This window comes from Muscardinus avellanarius (genome assembly GCF_963383645.1).
Source record: "Muscardinus avellanarius genome assembly, chromosome: 10".
NCBI classification, from domain to species: domain Eukaryota; kingdom Metazoa; phylum Chordata; class Mammalia; order Rodentia; family Gliridae; genus Muscardinus; species Muscardinus avellanarius.
Window position 1 is genome coordinate 72,224,474 of NC_137796.1, and position 18,004 is coordinate 72,242,477.

General features: G+C 54.8%; 1 protein-coding gene across 2 annotated transcripts; it reads left to right on the forward strand.

The window, feature by feature from the left end:
* Nucleotides 1-2,956: 2,956 nt before the first annotated feature.
* Nucleotides 2,957-14,730, forward strand: AMZ1 (archaelysin family metallopeptidase 1; the record flags this gene model as incomplete). Of its 2 annotated transcripts, none has more annotated exons than XM_080704081.1 (6): nucleotides 2,957-3,260; nucleotides 5,890-6,057; nucleotides 10,068-10,196; nucleotides 10,337-10,509; nucleotides 10,827-11,003; nucleotides 14,194-14,730. In XM_080704081.1, 6 exons carry the CDS (start codon nucleotides 2,957-2,959, stop codon nucleotides 14,728-14,730), a joined length of 1,488 nt encoding a protein of 495 aa, XP_080560207.1. The 2 variants fall into 2 exon arrangements, with proteins under 2 accessions (XP_080560207.1, XP_080560208.1); XM_080704082.1 differs by having other exon boundaries at nucleotides 10,896-11,003.
* Nucleotides 14,731-18,004: the final 3,274 nt, after the last annotated feature.

Sequence of the window (18,004 nt, forward strand, 5' to 3'; positions counted from 1 at the left end):
TCTGTGGATGAGTGGTTGTGTGCAGAGATGGCTCTGCAGGGCAGAAGGACTTGGGTAGCAGCTGAAGGTGGGGACAGAGGCATCTTGCAATGATCCAAGAAGAGTACCACACAAGCTCCTCCTCCTCCTCCTCCTCTTCCTCCTCCTCTCGCTTCCTCCTCTCTCCTCCTCCTCCTCCTCCTCCTCCTCCTCTTTCCTCTCTCCTCCTCCTCCTCTCTCCTCCTCCTCCCTCCTCCTCCTCCTCTTCCTCCTCCTCCGTACTGGGGATAGAACCCAGGGGCTTTCTATCCAGCCTGATTTATTGTTTTATTTTGAAACAGGGCCTCACTGAGTTTCTGAGGCTGTCTGCTAACCTGCGATCTTCCTGTTTTGGCCTCCCAAGTACTGGGATTACAAGCATGTGCCTCCAAGCCCGGCTTTTTACTTTTTATTTTATTTTATTTTATTTTTTTTTATATTTGGTGCTACTAGGGTTCCTGGAAACACTTCTACCTCCGGGCTACACTCCCAGACCCATTTTATACTTTTTATGGAAAAAGGGTCTCTTAAGCCAGCGCGGCTGGCTTCGAACCTGTGTGATCCTCCTGTCTCCGCCTCCCAAGCGCGGGGATTACAAGCGTGCGCCACCGCGCCTGGCTTTATTTTTTATTTTGAAATAGAGTCTTGCTAAGCTGCTGAGGGACTCCCTAAATGGCAGAGGTTAGTCTTAAACCTGTGATCCTCCGGCCTCAGCCTCCCAAGTACTGGGATCACAGGTGTTCACACTGTTGTGGCTCACTTAGGCATCTTGAGCGGAGACACTGTCTGAGCACTGCCCAGCACTCTCTGTGTACTGGACCCCAGAGACGGATGCGCCGGGGCATGGAGGAGTGGGATCTCTGGGCACAAGCTCGATCTGCGCAGAATCTGAGTATTCCCAGCGGGGCGGGCCTGCTGCTTGGGGAGCTGCAAAGCCCACCTGACCCCATGAGTGGTACGGCTTTGCTGTAGGCTACCTCAGTTCCCCCGCCCCAACACTGTGCCCAGTCCCTGGTTGCTGAAGCAACAAAGCCCAGCCTGGAACCAAGTGAGGTCTGTGCCCTTGGCAGTTCTTTTCATTTGCTGCTGTGTACCTGGAGGGCTGGCAGGGTTGTAAATTGGCATGACCTTCTTTGGGAAGTGATTTGGCAATTCAAAGCAAGATGCTTTAAATACCCGCACGTGGCATCTTCCCTTCTAAGAATTTGTCTGGAGGAAACCCAGACTCCTGTGCAAAGATGTGTTATGGTACTTTTTTTTTTTTTTTGGTACTGAGGATCGACAGGGGCATTCTGCTATGCCTGCAGCTCCCTCTCTTTTTAAGCTTGTTTTCTTTTATTATTTACTTATTTACTTATTATGGTGCTGGGGATTGAACCCAGGAGCATTCTACCTCTTACTTATACCACAGTCCTATATTTATTTGTTTGTTTGTTTATTGTGGTACTGGGGATGGAACCCAGGGGCATTTGAACTCTGAGCTACACCCCCTGCCCAATTTTTTATTCTTTGTTTTGAAACCGGGTCTCACTGAATTGCAGAGGGCCTCGCTAAGTAGCTGAGGCTGTCCGTGAACCACGATCCTCTAGTCTCAGCCTCCCGAATGCTGGGATTACAAGAGTGCGCCACCACGCCTGGCTTACTTTTTATTTTAAAACAGGATCTTGCCGAGTTGCTAGGGCTGGCCTCAAATCTGCGATCCTTCTGTCTCAGCATCCTGAGTACTGGGATTATATGGGTGCACCACCGTGGCTGGTACGCTGTGATGTTTTTGAGGGTGGCTGTTGAAAATGGCACTTTCAAAGAATGCTTAGAGCTTTGGGAAAATGCTCATAATATACTAAGTAAAAGATATAATATCATACATGCAGTTGGATCTTTTTTTTTTTTTTTTTTCTGTTCTGGAGCTGGAATCCAGGGGATGGAACTCAAGGGCATTCTACCCCAGGGCTACACTCCCAGCCCTATTTTACTTTTTTTAAAATTTTGATATAGGGCCTTGCTAAGTGGATGTGAGCCTCAGCTTTTTAAAATTTTGAAACAGGGTCTTGCTCAGTTGCTGAGGCTGACCTCCAACCTGTGATCCTCCTGTCTCTGCTCTGCATTTCCCTGGTTATAGTGTGCAGTGGTTAACACGCATGCCTGCCTCTGGCTACTTAATCTGCACCTGACGTCCTTACCTGAGCCCTGGAAACTTCTGGGGGGCTGGGAGCTGTTGGGGATGCTTCCCTCCCCCACATACGCTTCCTGGGGACCCATGGGGCTCTGGCCAGGAAGCTCGTGGTTAGAGTAAGGACAGGTGTGGTTGTGGTCCCTGGTGATGGGGCGTGCTTCGTGATCAGCGCAAAGGGGAATGTGGTCTCTGGTTTCCCGCCTGGAGGGGCCCCTCCGGCTTTGCAGGGGCCTAGCACAAAGGGTGGGGGTCTGTTCAGATGCCTCCTTCCTTCTGGGAGCATGGGGTGGCCAGGGTGCATGAGCAGGAGCAGCCCCCATCCTCTGTGGGGAACCAGCAGACTGGCAGGCCCCGTGGAGAGGCGGCCCCGCTCTGACCTGCCAGACGGGGAAGGAGGATGGGTCCCCTGCCCCTGCTGGCTGTGCGCTGGGGGGCCCTCTGATGCCAGGTCCCAGGGGAAGCAGCCACTTTCCCTCTGCTTGACACACGGGTCTGTGTGTGCCCAGGAGTGACCATGGTGCACCGCATGTCCCTGCAGGTTGGCAGAGCCGGCGCCCATGCCTCCCCTCGCCTTGCGGAGGAGTCCCAGTGCCAGGCAGAGCTGGGCCCCCCGGTCTCTCGGCCCAGCGACCTTCTGCTGGGAGCCCCTGGCGGCCACTCCCATCCGTCCCAGGGAAGGTTCTGGAACAGACTGCGGCCGTCCACTGAGCAGTTCATGGGCAGCAGCAGGGCATCCCGGGAGTGGCCTGGCCCCACCCGCCCGCCATGCTGCAGTGTAGACCGGCTGAGGAGTTCAGCTTCGGCCCCCGGGCCCTGAAGGACGCGCTGGTGTCCCGCGACGCCGCGCTGCAGCAGCTCTACGACTCGGCCTTCTCGCCTGCGGAGAGGCTCTTCCTGTCCGAGGCCTACAACCCGCAGCGGACCCTCTTCTGCACGCTGCTCATCCGCTCGGCCTTCGACTGGCTCCTGAGCCACCCGGAGGCCCCCCAGGACTTCCAGACGTTCCACGCCTCCCTGCAGCACCGGAAGCAGAGCCTGGCTCGGAAGCACATTTACCTCCAGCCCATAGGTACAGGGCAGGGGCCGGAGCCGCGAGGGGGCAGGGTACAGGCAGGGCAGGAGTCAGCCAGTGTGTTCAGGATGCCTTGTGGGGCGGAGAGGTTCTGGGTTCCTTGGGCTCCCCCACCCCACCTCTGATACCAACTAGAAAGTCCAGGGGTCACAGGACTGTCCCGCCCACAGGTGCTTGTCCAGATGTTGTCCTGGCCACATCTGTTGAAACCAGCACCCTCCCAGGCTCTGTGCACTATGCTTTCCAAAGGTTACTTCCTAGTGGGATGCCACGGAGCACTAGGAAGTGTTCCCATAAATCCCAGTACTTGGGAGGCTGTGACAGGAGGACTGCAGGTTGGAGGGCATCTTCAGCAACTTAGAGGGACCCTCAGCAATGGCTTGAGACCCTGTTTCAAAATAAAATAAATAAATAAATAAAAGGGGCTGGGGGTGTGCAGTTCAGAGGTGGAATACCCGTGGTACCAAAAAGCAAAAAGTAAAAACAATAAAGCAAAGGTCACTTCCTCTGTGGGGTGCTGAGGTCAGGGCAGCTCATCTCCCCGAGGAGGAAACTGAGGCCAGGAGAAGCCGTTTGACTGGCCCAGGTGTCAGAGCTGGGCACTGGCAGGAGCCGGACGTGAATACAGCTCTGCCTGACCCGGTGCTGCGTTTGGAAGACACTGGCCTGGGCAGGGTCACTTGGGGACCCCCAGTGTGGCTGCGGTCTTCCAGGGATCTTCATCTGGCAGAGTCTGGGGGCCCAGGGCTGAGAGATGGCTCAGTGGGTGCTGGGGGGGATTGGGGTGCACTCGGCATGCCGAAGGAGATGGCCCCAGCCTGGCCCAGGCAGCACCTGGCTTTGGAGAGGAGGCCGGGGCGGTGTTGAGCACGCGCCTCGGGTCTGGGGGGCATACCTTTCCCTCCGCTGGCATCGGGCTAGCTGCCAGATCCTCCCTGCTGCTCAGAACCAGAGCGCCATGGGCCGGGGGTCTTGTTCTCCATCACCTGCGGCCCTGACTCTCCACGTCCCCTGCCTACAGCTCGGGAGACACGGGGCGCCTTGCTGAAATGGGAGGTGGGGAGGGCCGGGGCCTGTATTTCCAACAGCTCCAGGGTGAGGCCGAGGCTGTTGGTCTGGGGACCCTGCAACCACTTCTGCTGTCGCGGTGTGTGTCCCTCTGTCCTGGTGTGGCAGCTGGTTGTATCCCTCTGTCTGGTGGCTCACCGCTGCCTTGTGAAGCCCTTGCTCACCCATGTCAGCCAAGCCCCTGTGCTCCTACCAGGCGCTGTTCTGGATAGAAGACTCAGCCAGCCAGGGTCGCCAGGCACTGCCACCACCTACGGCTCATTTCTTTGTTGTTGTTGTTGTTGTTGTTGTTGTTTTATTTTGGAACTGGGCATTGAACCCATGGGAAGTCTATCTCTGAGCTACACTCCCAGACATGTGAGACCTATTTTATATTTTATTTGGAAACAAGGTCTTACTAAGTTGTTGAGAGCCTCACTCAGTAGCTGAGCCTGGCTTTGAACCTGCATGATCCTCCAGTCTCAGCCTCCCAAATCCTGGGATTACAAGCGTGCGCCACCATGCCCGGCAGTCCTTTTATTTTTGAAACAGAGTCTCACTGAGTTGTGAAGGGTCTTGCTAAATAGCTGAAGCTGTCTGCAAACTGCGATCCTCCGGTCTCAGCCTCCCAAATGCTGGGATTAGGAGCGTGTGCCACCATGCCTGGCTTACTTTTTATTTTAAAACAGGATCTTAGCCGGGCGTGGTGGCGCACGCTTGTAATCCCTGCGCTTGGGAGGTGGAGACAGGAAGATCACGCAAGTTCGAAGCCAGCCATGCTGGCTTAAGAGACCCTGTTTCTTTCTTTCTTTCTTTCTTTCTTTCTTTCTTTCTTTCTTTCTTTCTTTCCTTCCTTCTTTCTTTCTTTCTTCCTTCCTTCCTTCCTTCCTTCCTTCCTTTCTTTCTTTCTTTCTTTCTTTTCTCTTCTCTCTCTTTTTTTTTTTTTTTTTGGTGGTACTGGGGTTCCTGGAAGCCCTTCTACCTCCGGGCTACACTTCCAGACCTATTTTATATTTTTATTTGGAAACAGGGTCTTTTAAGCCAGCGTGCCTGGCTTCGAACCTGCGTGATCCTCCTGTCTCTGCCTCCCAAGCGCGGGGATTACAAGCGTGCGCCACCACGCCCGGCGAGACCCTGTTTCTAAATTTAAAAAAGTATAAGAAAAATAGGTCTGGGAGTGTAGACCGGAGGTAGAAGGGTTTCCAGGAACCCAAGTACCACCAAAAATAAATAAATAAATAAATAAAAATAAAAAATAAAATAGGATCTTACTAGGTTACTGAGCCTGGCCTTGAACCTATGATCTTCCTGCTTCAGCCAACCAAGTCCTGGGAATGACACGTGTGCACCACCACGCCTGGCTGCCAGGATGGCTTTTTGCAGCTATGAAACATGCTTGCATCCCACCCTGAGCTGGCTGACCTTGACTGGTCACGTTACACACCTCTGGCCTCCCCAAGCGATCACCTGAGTGGTTCTACCCTCTAGTCTGGTGCTGGCCTCGGTTGCCTGGCGGGCCGGCATTGGTGACGGCTCCCTGGGGCGGTGGTCCCAGGCTGATGGGCTGCTCTGTCCCCAGATCTGAGTGAGGGCCTGGTGGGATGCCCCCTGTTGGACCAGCTGCAGAGCTGCGTGGAGGCCTTCTTCCTGGGCCTGCGGGTCAAGTGCCTGCCCTCCGTGGCCGCTGCGTCCATCCGCTGCGTCTCCCGCCCACGACAGGACTCCGAAGGGCTGCAGCTTCACACAGGTGAGTGAGGCGGGGGGGGGGGGCACAGCCCCGACGAAGAGGCAGCTCCCACCTGCCACTAACCCCAGAGAAGGAAGGAATTTTTTTTTTGTGTGTGTGTGGTATTGGGAATTGAACTCAGAGGCATACTACAACTGACCTATACCCACAATCCTATTTGTGTTTGTGTGTGGTACTGGGGATGGAACCCAGGGGCATTCTACCTCCAAGACACTCCCAGCCCTATTTTGTTTTTCTTTATTTTTGAAACAGGGTCTCACTGAGTTGCAAGGGCCTCACTAAGTAGTAGCTGAGGCTGTCTGCGAACCACCATCCTTCTTGTCTCAGCCTCCCAAATGCTGGGATCACAAGTTTGTGCCACCACTCCCTGCTTATTTTTTCTTTTGAAACAGGGTCTCATTAAGTTGCTGAAAGCCTTGCTAAGTTGTTGAGGCTGGCCTCAAACTTGCCATCCTCCTGTCTCAGCCTTCCCATAACTGGGATTTCAGGCATTCTCTACCATACCCCGCAGAATCCCTCCCTCCTTCTGGGAAGCATAAGTTCCCTAGGGTCTTGGACAGGACCATGGGAACCAGAGGTTCCCTTCCCTACCCAGAAGTGTCTATGGACTTGGTTACCCTGTCCCATGGAGACCCATGGGAACATGCCACGCATGCAGAGCTGGTAAAGGGAGTCCTCTGAAGGCCCTTCAGCATCTCTCTTGCCCTGTGCATTTGCAAAGGCCGTCATGTGTGTGAGGAGAGGATCCTGGCCCCCAAGCCCATCCCTACGTGTCTAGAGAGAGAGGCCGGCTGAGAAGTGCAGATAAATGGAGGTCCAGGTAGACAGGAGACTCAGATGCAAATTCAATGGGCCCCCAAGCAGGCACCCTGTCTGGCTGATGCCGGATCTGGCACTAGTGCTTGGGTGGTACTCAGGTTCTGGGAATTTCTAGCCTTTGTCTCTCAGGCTCCTGCTGGGTGCGTGTGAGGCCACCCACTCCTCTTTCTTTTCTCTGCATTTTCTGTTGTTGGGCCATTGGGCTCTGTCTACTTATCTTCACCTTAGGGTACCCTCCGCAGCTGACGTGCTCCTCTCTGGGGAAGGAGTCCTCCCTCCGGTTGTCCTGTCCCAGCTCTGTAGTTCCATGTGGGTTCCTTCTTGGAGCAGCAGTATCACTGTTTGGCTGGGCTCAGCGCTCGCACCTCAAACAGGTGCTGGTGGTGCCTGGCGAGCATGCGTGGAGGGCTGGTGTCTGTACTCGTTTTGCTAATTCCGTCTGCTATCTAGACTCGTTGTGTGCCTTGTTATTTTTTCATAGCTGGACATCTTATTTGAAGCAATGGTTAAGAGAATTTGAGGCATTGAGTCAGGCATGGTGGTGCACACCTGTAATCCACTACTTGAGAGGCTGAGACAGGAGGATTGCAGGTTTGCTGCCAGCTTCAGACACTTAGACCCTTAGCAATTTAGCAAGATCCCCTTTCAAAAATAGAAAAGGTAAAGCTGGGTGTGGTGGCGCACACTTGTAATCCCAGCATTTGGGAGGCTGAGACCGGACGATCACAGTTCACGGACAGCCTCAGCTACTTAGTGAGGCTCTTTGCAACTTAGTGAGACCTTGTTTCAAAATAAAGAATTAAAGCCGGGCGTGGTGGCACATGCTTGTAATCCCCGGTAGGCAGAGACAGGAGGATTGCACAGGTTTGAAGCCAGCCGTGTGCGCTGGCTTAGGAGACTCTGTTTCCAAATAAAAATGTAAAAAAAAAAATAGGTCTGGGAGTATAGCCCGGAGGTAGAAGGGCTTCCAGGAACTCCAGTACCACCAATAAATAAATAAATAAATAAATAAATAAATAAATAAAATAAATTAAAATAAATAAAAAAATAAAGAGACTAAGCTGGGCGTGTTGGTGCACGCTTTTAATCCTCGTGCTTGGGAGGCAGAGACAGGAGGATCACGCAGGTTCAAAGCCAGCCTCGCTGGTTTAAGAGACCCTGTTTCCAAATAAAAATATAAGTCTGGGAGTGTAGCCTGGAAGTAGAAGGGTTTCCAGGAACTCCAGTACCACCAAAAATAAATAAATAAATGAATGATAAAGAGACTAGCCAGGCATGGGGGTGCATGATTGTAAGCCCAGCACTTGGGAAGCTGAGACAGGAGGATCGCACAGGTTTGAAGCCAGTCTCAGCTGTGAGGCTGAGTGAGGCTCTCAGCAACTTAGTGAGATCCTGTTTCCAAATAAATTATAAAATAGGGCTGGTGCCGGGCGTGGTGGCGCACGCTTGTAATCCCTGCGCTTGGGAGGCTGAGACAGGAGGATCGTGCAGGTTCGAAGCCAGCCTCAGCTACTTAATGAGGCTCTTGGCAACTTAGTGAGACCCTGTTTCCAGATAAAATATAAAATGGGTCTGGGAGTAGAGCCCGGAGGTAGAAAGCCTCTGGGTTCTACCTCCAGTACCACCAAAAAATAAAAAATAAAAAAATGAAAAAGGCCCCTGGGTTCCATCCCTAGTCACACACACACACACACACACACACACACACACACACACACACACACACTCTCTCTCTCTCTCTCTCTCTCTCTCTCTCTCTCTCTCTCTCACCAAGTTGCTGAGAGCTTTGCTAAGTGGCTGCGGCTTCAAACTTGCAATCTTCCTGTCTCTGCCTCCCAACTACTAAGATTATAGGTATGCTCCACCCTGCCCAGCTCCTTCTGCAGAGGAATTTTAGCTCTCCTTCCTCTTGTTCCCCATCTACCTCACTGTTCCCCCTTGGCCTCCTCTGTCCAGCTCCTTATCAAGGCCACACCAGGTTTGTACCCTGTAACTCCCTTGCAGGGAGCTCCCAGACCCTGCCCTGTCCACCCCCAAGCCCCACTCCGGTGATCCTCCCTCTCTCCCTCCTATATTCCTCCCGCTTTGGTATCCAGAAAGAAATGCCCCTCCAGCCATCACCGGCTCCCCCACCCCTTCTACAGCAAAGCTCCTCGGGAAATTCTGTTCTCTACCATGGTCTCTCCTTCCTCCCATCCCCTGCAGTCACTCCAACCTTCGGGCCCCTCATCAGCCTGTCCTGGCCTCCTCAGCTCGGCAAAATCCCAGGAGTATCAGTCCCTATCGCTGCTGTGACAGGTGTCCACACACCTGGATCTTGAAGTTCTGTGGCTCAGAGTCTCCCTGGGCTGGGTCAAGGTGTGGGCAGGCTGTGCGTCTCCTGGGGGCTCTGGGGAGAATCTGTTTCCTCCCTTCCGCTATTCTTTCCTGCCTGTGTCCTTTGGCTTGTGGCCCCTTCTTTTGTTCTCAAAGGCAGCACCACAGCTGGGCGCAGTGGTGCATGCCTATAATCCCAGTCCTTGGAAGGCTAAGACAGGAGGATTGCAGGTTCAAGGCCAGCCTTGGCAACTTAGAGAGACCTTGTTTCAAAATAAAAAGAACTGGGGGTGCAGAATTCAAAGGTAGAATGCCCCTGCCTTCAACCCCTAGTATCCCTGTCACACATACAGCAGCTGCACAAGTCTCTTGTTCTAACCCTGACCCTCTGGCTCATGCGGGATCGTCTCCCCATCTCAATATCTGTGACCACACCGATAGAGTCCCTTTTGCCACGCGAGGTGCATGTTCTTGGGGCCTGGGGATGGGGACATCGCTGGGGCAAGTGGCCAGCCGCGTGTCCCTCCGTGTGGCTGCAGCGGCCCTTCCCCACGCCCATCTCATCGGCCTAGCTGCCTCTTCAGCATCCCTGCTCAGGTGTCCACAGACTTCTCAATCCTGCTGTCCAGGCCGGGTCGCCTGACCCCAAAGCAAACAGAGACCTGAGATGCTACTCACTCAAGGGTCCGGGCAGCCCCGCCTCTGCGGACCTCTTACCGTGCCACGGGGCTGCCTTGAGTTCTTGGCCTCGCGCCAGACGTCACTAGCTCACACCTGGCTTTGGGAAGGGGGCAGTCCTAGGCAGAGCAGAGGAGGCCTGAGCTGGGTCTGGAGACAGGTCCCCAGCCGCCTCCTGACGCCAGCCCTCTCCCCAGACGGCATCCTGTCCTTCTTAAAGAACAACAAGCCGGGAGACGCGCTGTGCGTGCTGGGCCTCACGCTGTCCGACCTGTACCCCCGTGAGACCTGGCGCTTCACCTTTGGCACGTTCCTTCCAGAGCACGGTGAGCCGGGACCCTGGGCGGCCTGTGTGTGGACGGCGAGGGCAGGGCCTCCCGGGGCCAGCTCATCCTCAGACCTGGATAGTTGGCGAAGGGCTCCATGAAGGTAAGACCACCCCATTCAGCCCCCTTTCTCTCCCCAGAAGTGGGCGTCTGCAGCTTTGCCCGGTTCTCCGGGGAATTCCTGCCGGCAGAGCCCAGGATCCCCAGTGTGGCCCCAGCCGAGGCGGAAGCAGCAGACGGCCCTGCGACCCGACTGCAGGACAGAGGCCGGACCCTGTGCTTCAGCGCCCTGGGGGTGGTGCAGTGCTGCAAGGTGGGTGTGGGGGATGGGAAGAGGGTGGGTGGTCTCAGACAGAGGATGCCAGTGGGACCTGTGGAGCCCTGTGTGCCTGGCCAGCTGCAGTGTCCAGTCCTCACCCTGCCGAGGACGGTCTCTCACGTTACAGAGCGAGGAGACCCAGGCTAGAGATGCCAAGAGTTTTGTCTAGGGCCGCACAGCTGTGGAGCAGCAGGGGCGTGTCTATCGGTGTCTCCCAACAAGCCCCGGCACCTGGCAGCGTCCGCAGGGTTGCTGGGCTGCCCGGGTGTGCCGGGGGGCTGTGGCAAGGCCGTGGTGGCCTTTTCCCGCAGATCATGTGTCATGAGCTCTGCCACCTCCTGGGCCTGGGGAACTGCCGCTGGCTCCGCTGCCTCATGCAGGGCGCGCTCCGCCTGGACGAGGCCCTGCGGCGGCCGCCCGACCTCTGCCCCATCTGCCTGCGGAAGCTGCAGCACGTCCTGGGCTTCCGGCTCGTGGAGAGGTACAAGGTGAGTCCCCACCTGGAAGGGTGGCCGCGAGGTCACGTTGCGCCGGGTGGAGGAGGGACGAGGGCCCGGTGATGACTCGGTGGCCTCCCCGGCGTGGCTTTTTCCTCTTCCTGGAGCCTCTGTGGACAGTGGGTCACTGTCCTCCCTTGGGAGGAGGAGGGGAGCCAGGCCACGCTGGAGTCCTGGAGGACAGGCCTCCTTTCTTTTGGTGGAGCCGGCGGCGGAGGATGCTGCCCTCTGCTGGCAGCACTTGGTATTGCACCCAGGCCCCTAAACACCCATGAGATTTGTTTGCTAACTACCTTGAGTTTGGTGGTTCATTTCTCTTATATCTGCCTTTGGGCAGGGGCAGTAGCTCGTGCCTGTGATCCCAGTACTTGGGAGGCTGAGACAGGAGGATTTCAGGGCCGAAGCCAGCCTCAGCAACTTAGCAAGACCCGGTTTCCAAATAAAGAGATTAAAATAGGGCTGGGGGTATAGGTCAGCAGTAGAATCCCCCTGGGTTCAACCCCAGCAACACACACACACACACACACACACACACACACACACACACACACACAAATAAAATTCACCTTTGGCTGCAAAGTTTTCAGTGAAGGCACGAGACCTATTAATTTGAAAACCAAAACTTTTCAGAGCACTTCATTGTGTTTAAGGCTTAACTCATGCTGGGGAGCCCCTTCCCCCTTCTGCAGGTCTCTGGGTGGCAGAGCTCTTTGGTGACGGTGTGCCTGTCACCTGAATGGCTGCCTGGGGAGTGGACCAGTTAGTAATTGAACAGGCGCCCAGGTGATGCTGGTTGGTCTGGGCATCCACTTTGAGAACCCATGAAATTGGGCCAGGCCTTTGGGGCTCATGGTACAGGCTGTGGTCGTGCCTGGAGTATCCGGGAGCAGAGGGCCAGGCCCTGTGTCAAGGTAGGACAGCAGGAGGGGACAGCTGGCGGGTCGTGGGGGTCCCCTGGGCACTGCCACACCCTGCCTGTCCTTGGGGACAGCCTTGGGCAACCGCTTTTAGTGTCCTGAGGCCGCGTGATAGGAGTGGAGAGCCACGTCTGATCTGCCCTTTATTTGGGGCCTTTATTTTCCCCTGTGGCACTGGGGATGGAACCCAGGGCATTCTACCTCCGAGCTACACACCCCACCCTATTTTTTATTCTTTATTTTGAAACAGGGTCTCACTGAGTTGCAAAGGGCCTCAATAGCTGAGGCTGTCGACGAACCGTGATACTCCTGTCTCAGCCTCCCGAATGCTGGGATTACAAGAGTAAGTCACCGTGCCCGGCTATATTTGGGGCTTTTTAAAAAATTTGGTACTAGGAATTGAATCCAGGGACATTCCATTCCCGAGCTACACCCTCAATACTTTTTCTTTATTTTCTTTATTATTTATTTATTTATTTATTTATTTGGCAGGTCTGGGGATGGAACCCAGGGGCATTCAACCTCTGAGCTACACCTCCTGCCCTATATTTTATTCTTTATTTTGAAACCGGTTTCACTGAGTTGCAGAGGGCCTCACTAAGTAGCTGAGGCTGTCCGCGAACCGTGATCCTCTGGTCTCAGCCTCCTGAATGCTGGAATTACAAGCGTGCGCCACCATGCCTGGCTTTTATTTATTTATTTTTGGTGGTACTGGGGATGGAACCCAGGGGCCTTCTACCTCCGGGCTACACTCCCAGACCTATTTTATATTTTATTTGGAAACAGGGTCTCACTGAGTTGCTGAGAGCCCCACTAAGTAGCTGAGGCTGGGTTTGAAACTGTGCGATCCTCCTGTCTCAGCCTCCCAAGCACGGGGATTACAAGCGTGCGCTACCACGCCCAGCTTTTTTTCTTTATTTTGAAACAGGATCTCACGAAATTACTGAGGGTCTAAGTTGCTAAGGCTGGTGTCGAACCTGCGATCCTCTTGTCTCGTCCCAAGTACCAGGATTACAGGTGTGTGCCACCACACCTGACTTCATTTGAGGTCTTGTTCTATTATCTGATGGAAACTTTTATAACTTTACTGTTTTGGCAGGGTGCAGTACCACAGTCTCTGGCTGAGTTTGAGGGGGCAGCTGTGGTGACTCTTCCCGTCCATGGGCTGGGCCTCTGGGGTGGCCAAGCCCCTCTGAGGAAAGGGCTTAGAGGCCCAGTGGGGTTCTGGCTGTTGCAGGGGGGAGCGATATGGAGGCAGATTTGCCCTGTGTCCTGGGATGGCCTCTAAGGAGCCACTGAGGTGACAGGGGGACTGGCCAGAAAAGGTCTTTGCTCAAAGAAAAAGCTCAGCTCTGTGGCGCCCACCAGTGTCCGCTGACACCCCTGGGAAGCACTGCATGCTGCTGTGCAAGACCCCCGCCCTGCCGACACCTGCACTGAGATGACCTCAGGGCACGCCTGTAATCCAGTACTTGGGAGGCTGAGGCAGGAGGATTGCAGGTGTGAGGCCAGCCTTAGCAACTTAGCAAGACTCTGTTTCAAAAGAAGAAGAAAATAGGCCAGGCATGGTGGTGCAAGCTTGTAATCTCAGCATTTGGGCGGCTGAGACAGGAGGACCACGGATTGCGGACAGCCTTTGCAACTCAGTGAGACCCTGTTTCAAAATAAAAAGAATAAAAAAATAGGGCTGGGGGTGTATCTTGTATCTTGGAGGTAGAATGCCCCTGGGTTCCATTCCCAAAATCACACACACACACACACACACACACACACACACACACACACACACACTAAAAATAAGTAAAATAAAGAATAAAAAAATAGGGCTGGGGGTGTAGCTCAGAGATAAAATGACCCTGGGTTCCATCTCCAGTATTGAAAAAAAAAATAGGGCTAGGGGTGTAACTCAAAGGTACACACCCCTGGATTCAATTTCTGATACTACAAAATAAAGAAAGAAATAATAAATTGAAATGGCCTTAGTTGCACAGGAAAACGGAGGGATATGTTCTGAGTATTCCCTTGACCTCAATTCTAACTTGAATTATAAGCTACACAGTTAGCTGGGAGCTGGGTAACAAGTAGCCTGCCGCATTCTGGAAGGTGAACAGCCCGGCGCGCCCGGCGTGGGCACAGCCTGGACTCCAGTTCTCTGACATGCTGGGCGGCAGGGCCTTGCAGCTGAGTCTGCAGCTGAGAACAGCGGGGTCCTCCAACAGATTCCTGGCTTGATGGAGTGACCTCAGCGTGTCTCTCCCCTGCAGAGGCTCCATGCCTGGACCCAGGCGGCAGCAGGCTCCTGGTCTGCCCCCGAAGCTGGGGAACCGTCCCTGTCGGAGGACACCCCGCCCGTCAGCGCGGACTCGGGCCTGTGCTGTGAGAGCGACACCAGCCTGTCGGAGCCCCTCACCCCTGACGCATGGGGCCACGCCTTCCCCGAGGGGCTGGAGGATGGGCTGAGCTCCCTGGGGGCCTTGGAGATGCCGCCACAGCTTGGGAGCCCCGTGGAGGCCATCGAGGAGCACGGACGGTGGCTGGCCGCGTGCATCCAGGCCCTGGAGAGGGAAGTGGCCGAGGAGGAGCTGGCGCAGGTGGACGGGGCCGTGGACGCCCTGGACCGGTGGGAGCTGTTCACAGGGCAGCTTCCGGCCATTAGGCAGGACCTGCCATGTGTCAGGGACAGCGCAGGGCTGCGCAAGGTCCTGGGGGACAAATTTTCCTCCCTGCGGAGGCGGCTGAGCACACGCAGACTCTCCAGGTCCGAGTCCTCCCCCTGCCGCTGGGAGGGGGAGGAGAATTAGCTCAGCACGACAGCCTTCAGAGCGTGGTGACGCACTCCTTCAATCATTCCTGTTTTTGGGAGGCTGAGATGGGAGGATCACAGGTTTGAGGCCAGCCTCAGCAACATATAGTGAGATTGCTTCAAAATCAAATGTAAGAAATAGGGCTGTGGGTGTGGCACAGAGACAGATTGCCCCAGGGTCCAGTCCCCAGACACACACACACACACACACACACACACACACACACACACACGACCACCCAATACAGGAGAGTTGGCACCAGCCAGGTGTTTTCTTAGACACCAGCTTACCACTACTGTCCAGGGATGGAGAATGCTGTGGGCCCACAGGGTGGCAGGAGGCCCCTCTCAGAAGTGCAGGAACCTTCCTCTGGCCAGCTCTTTGGGTTTCTATCCTACTTTAAGGCACAGTGTGGCTGGGGGCGGCACATCCTCCCCAATGGCCTTGGAGAGCTGTGTGTGTGTGCATGTACGCGTGTGTACACACGTGCATGTGTGTGTGTGTGTGTGTGTGTGTGTGTGTGCGTGCCTTCCCCACGCAGGCAGGCGGCGGCTGGGGCACGGGCTGTGCTGCTGCCCACCTGGCTTCCAGGGCCAGTGGGAGTTCAGAGGGGAAGCCGGGCCTTCTCTGTACCATTGACCACACGGTCCTCACCTGCAGTCAAGTGCCATTCTGACCCACAGGGACTTGGGCTCTGGAGGACCTGCCCTCTGGGACTGTTTTGGCAGGCATGGAGGGCATCTCAGTTGCAAGTTTATGGAGTGTGAAGTCCTTACTCCCTGTAGCTGCTGCAGCTCTCAGAGACGACAATAAACTGGAAGGATGCTGTGGGTCCGTGTTCTGACGGGCGGCTGTGATCAGTGGGCTCAGCTCGCCTCTTTTTTGTTATTGTTGTTTTTGGTACTGGGGATGGAACCCAGAGGCATTGTACCTCCGGGCTACACCCCCAGCCCGATTTTACTTCTTATTTGGTTGCTGAGAGCCTCACTAGATCGCTTAAGCTGGCTTTGAACCTGTGATCCTCCTGTCTCGGACTCCCCAGTCCTAGGATTACAAACGTGCACCACCACGCCCGGCTTCAGCTCACGTCTTTAAGGACTTTTGTCTGGTTCTGTCAATGCCTGAGAGGGTATCAAGGAGGCACCCATGGAGCAGGGTGCCATGCACACCTCTAATTCCAGCAATCGGGAGGCTGAGATGAGGATCGCAGGTTTGATGCCGGACTCAGCAATTTAGCAAGTTAAAATAATAAAGCGTGTCATGGTGGTGTGCACCTGTAATCTCAGTACTTGGGAGTATCAGAGGTTCGAGGTCAGCCTCAGCAACTTAGCGAGACCCTGTTTCAAAATAAAAAATAAAAAGGGCTGAAGGTGTCGCTCCAAGGCAGAGCACCCCTCCCCGGGTTCAATCCTGCTGGGCGGTGTCTGTCCCCCTTAACTGCTGTGTCATATATTTCGAAGCTCTTTTACCTGGACACACAATGACTTCCTCCCTGAAGTGACCCTGTCATCTGCAGATGTCCCAGCCTGCCCGTAGTGAGAGAATCCAGCGGTGGGGGTGGGGGTGAGAGCCTCCAGGTTCAGAGTGGCGAGGCTGCGCCATTTCCCTTCTGGAAAGCGGTAGTGCCCGGCAACCCCAGTACTTGGGAGGCAGAGACAGGAGGATGGCAGGTTGGGAGTCAGCCTCAGCAACATAGTGAGGCCCTCAGCAACTCAGATCCTGATTCAAAAAGAACAATTGGGCCAGGCGTGGTGGCGCACGCTTGTAATCCCCGTGCTTGGGAGGCTGAGACAGGAGGATCGTGCAGGTTCGAAGCCAGCTTCAGCTGGCTTAAGAGACCCTGTCTCCAAATAAAATATAAAATAGGTCTGGGAGTGTAGCCCAGAGGTAGAGGGCCCCTGGGTTCCATCCCCAGTACCACACACACACACACACACACACACACACACACACACACACAATAAATAAAGAACAATTGGCCCCTGTGGTGGCGCAGGCTTGTAATCCCAGCATTCGGGAGGTGGAGACCAAAGGATTGTGGTTTGTGGACAGCCTCAGCTACTTGGTGAGGTCCTTCCCAACTCAGTGAGACCCTGTTTCAAAAAAAATAAAAAGACTAAAAAATAGGTCTGGGGTGTAGGTTGGAGGTAGAACGCCCCTGGGTTCCATCCCCAGTACCACATACACACACCAGTTGGGTTGGGGGTATAGCTCAGAGGTAGAATGCCCCTGGGTTTAATTCCCAGTGCCAGTAAATAAACAGGCAAGAATAGGGCCCTTTATGTATTCTGGGGTGGGCAGCTCAGACAGTTTGGGTACCTTCTAAGAAAAACAGCCCAAAATACAAATAGGGAACTCGGTGGGGGGAGGAGCATCGAGGCTTCCTCTTGCATCGCACACAGGTGGGGACAGACAGCGGTTTTAGTTTCAGAAAAATGCAAAGGGCTGAGTCCTCCTCAAACCAGGGAGGCAAAGGGGCGGCTCAGAAGCAGCATCTATACCCACTTCAGTCTTCACGCCAGCTAGTCGCTTCAGAGTCTCCACAATTCAGGTCGTCACGATGGGGCGACAAGCCAGACCTGAAGAAGAAGCCACGGAGCACGCCGGAGGGGGTGACAACACACCAAAGTCAGGCCCAAGCATCTGCTGTCCCCGGAGCTCACGCTCAAGCCTGGGTGGGAGGGAGCATCAGCTCCTGCCGCTGGGAGCCCTCCAGGGGCCTGGGCTCCGGCACAGACCTCGGCTGTCTTCCCGAGGCGGGCATTCTGAGCCAGAAGCACGCTCTGTCTTCACGACTTGGCCTTGGGTCACAGAGCCTCTGTTCTGGGTAGTTTCGGAGCTCTGAATGCAGGGGTCGAGGTCCTGGATGTGCATGGGAGATAGGAAAGCAGCGCCGGGGCCACTGATGAGAAGTCGAGCCTGGTTGGTGTCCACAGCTGGGTTTGGCTAGTGCACCTGCTACAATCTTGTGTGTGTGTGTGTGTGTGTGTGTGTGTGTGTGTGTGGTACTGGGGATGGAACCTAGGGGCTTTCTACCTCTGGGCTACATTCCCAGATCTATTTTTTATTTTTATTTGGAAACAGGGTCTCACCACGTTGCTAAAAGCCTCACTAAGTAGCTGAGGCTGGTTTCGAACCTGTGCAGTCCTCCTGTCTCAGCCTCCCAAGTACTGGGATTACACTGGGATATACCACGCCAGTTGCATTTCCAGTTTTTGCAGTCTGCAAAAGGTGAATCTCTGGAGTGGTAAAAGATGAAGCAGACGCCAGA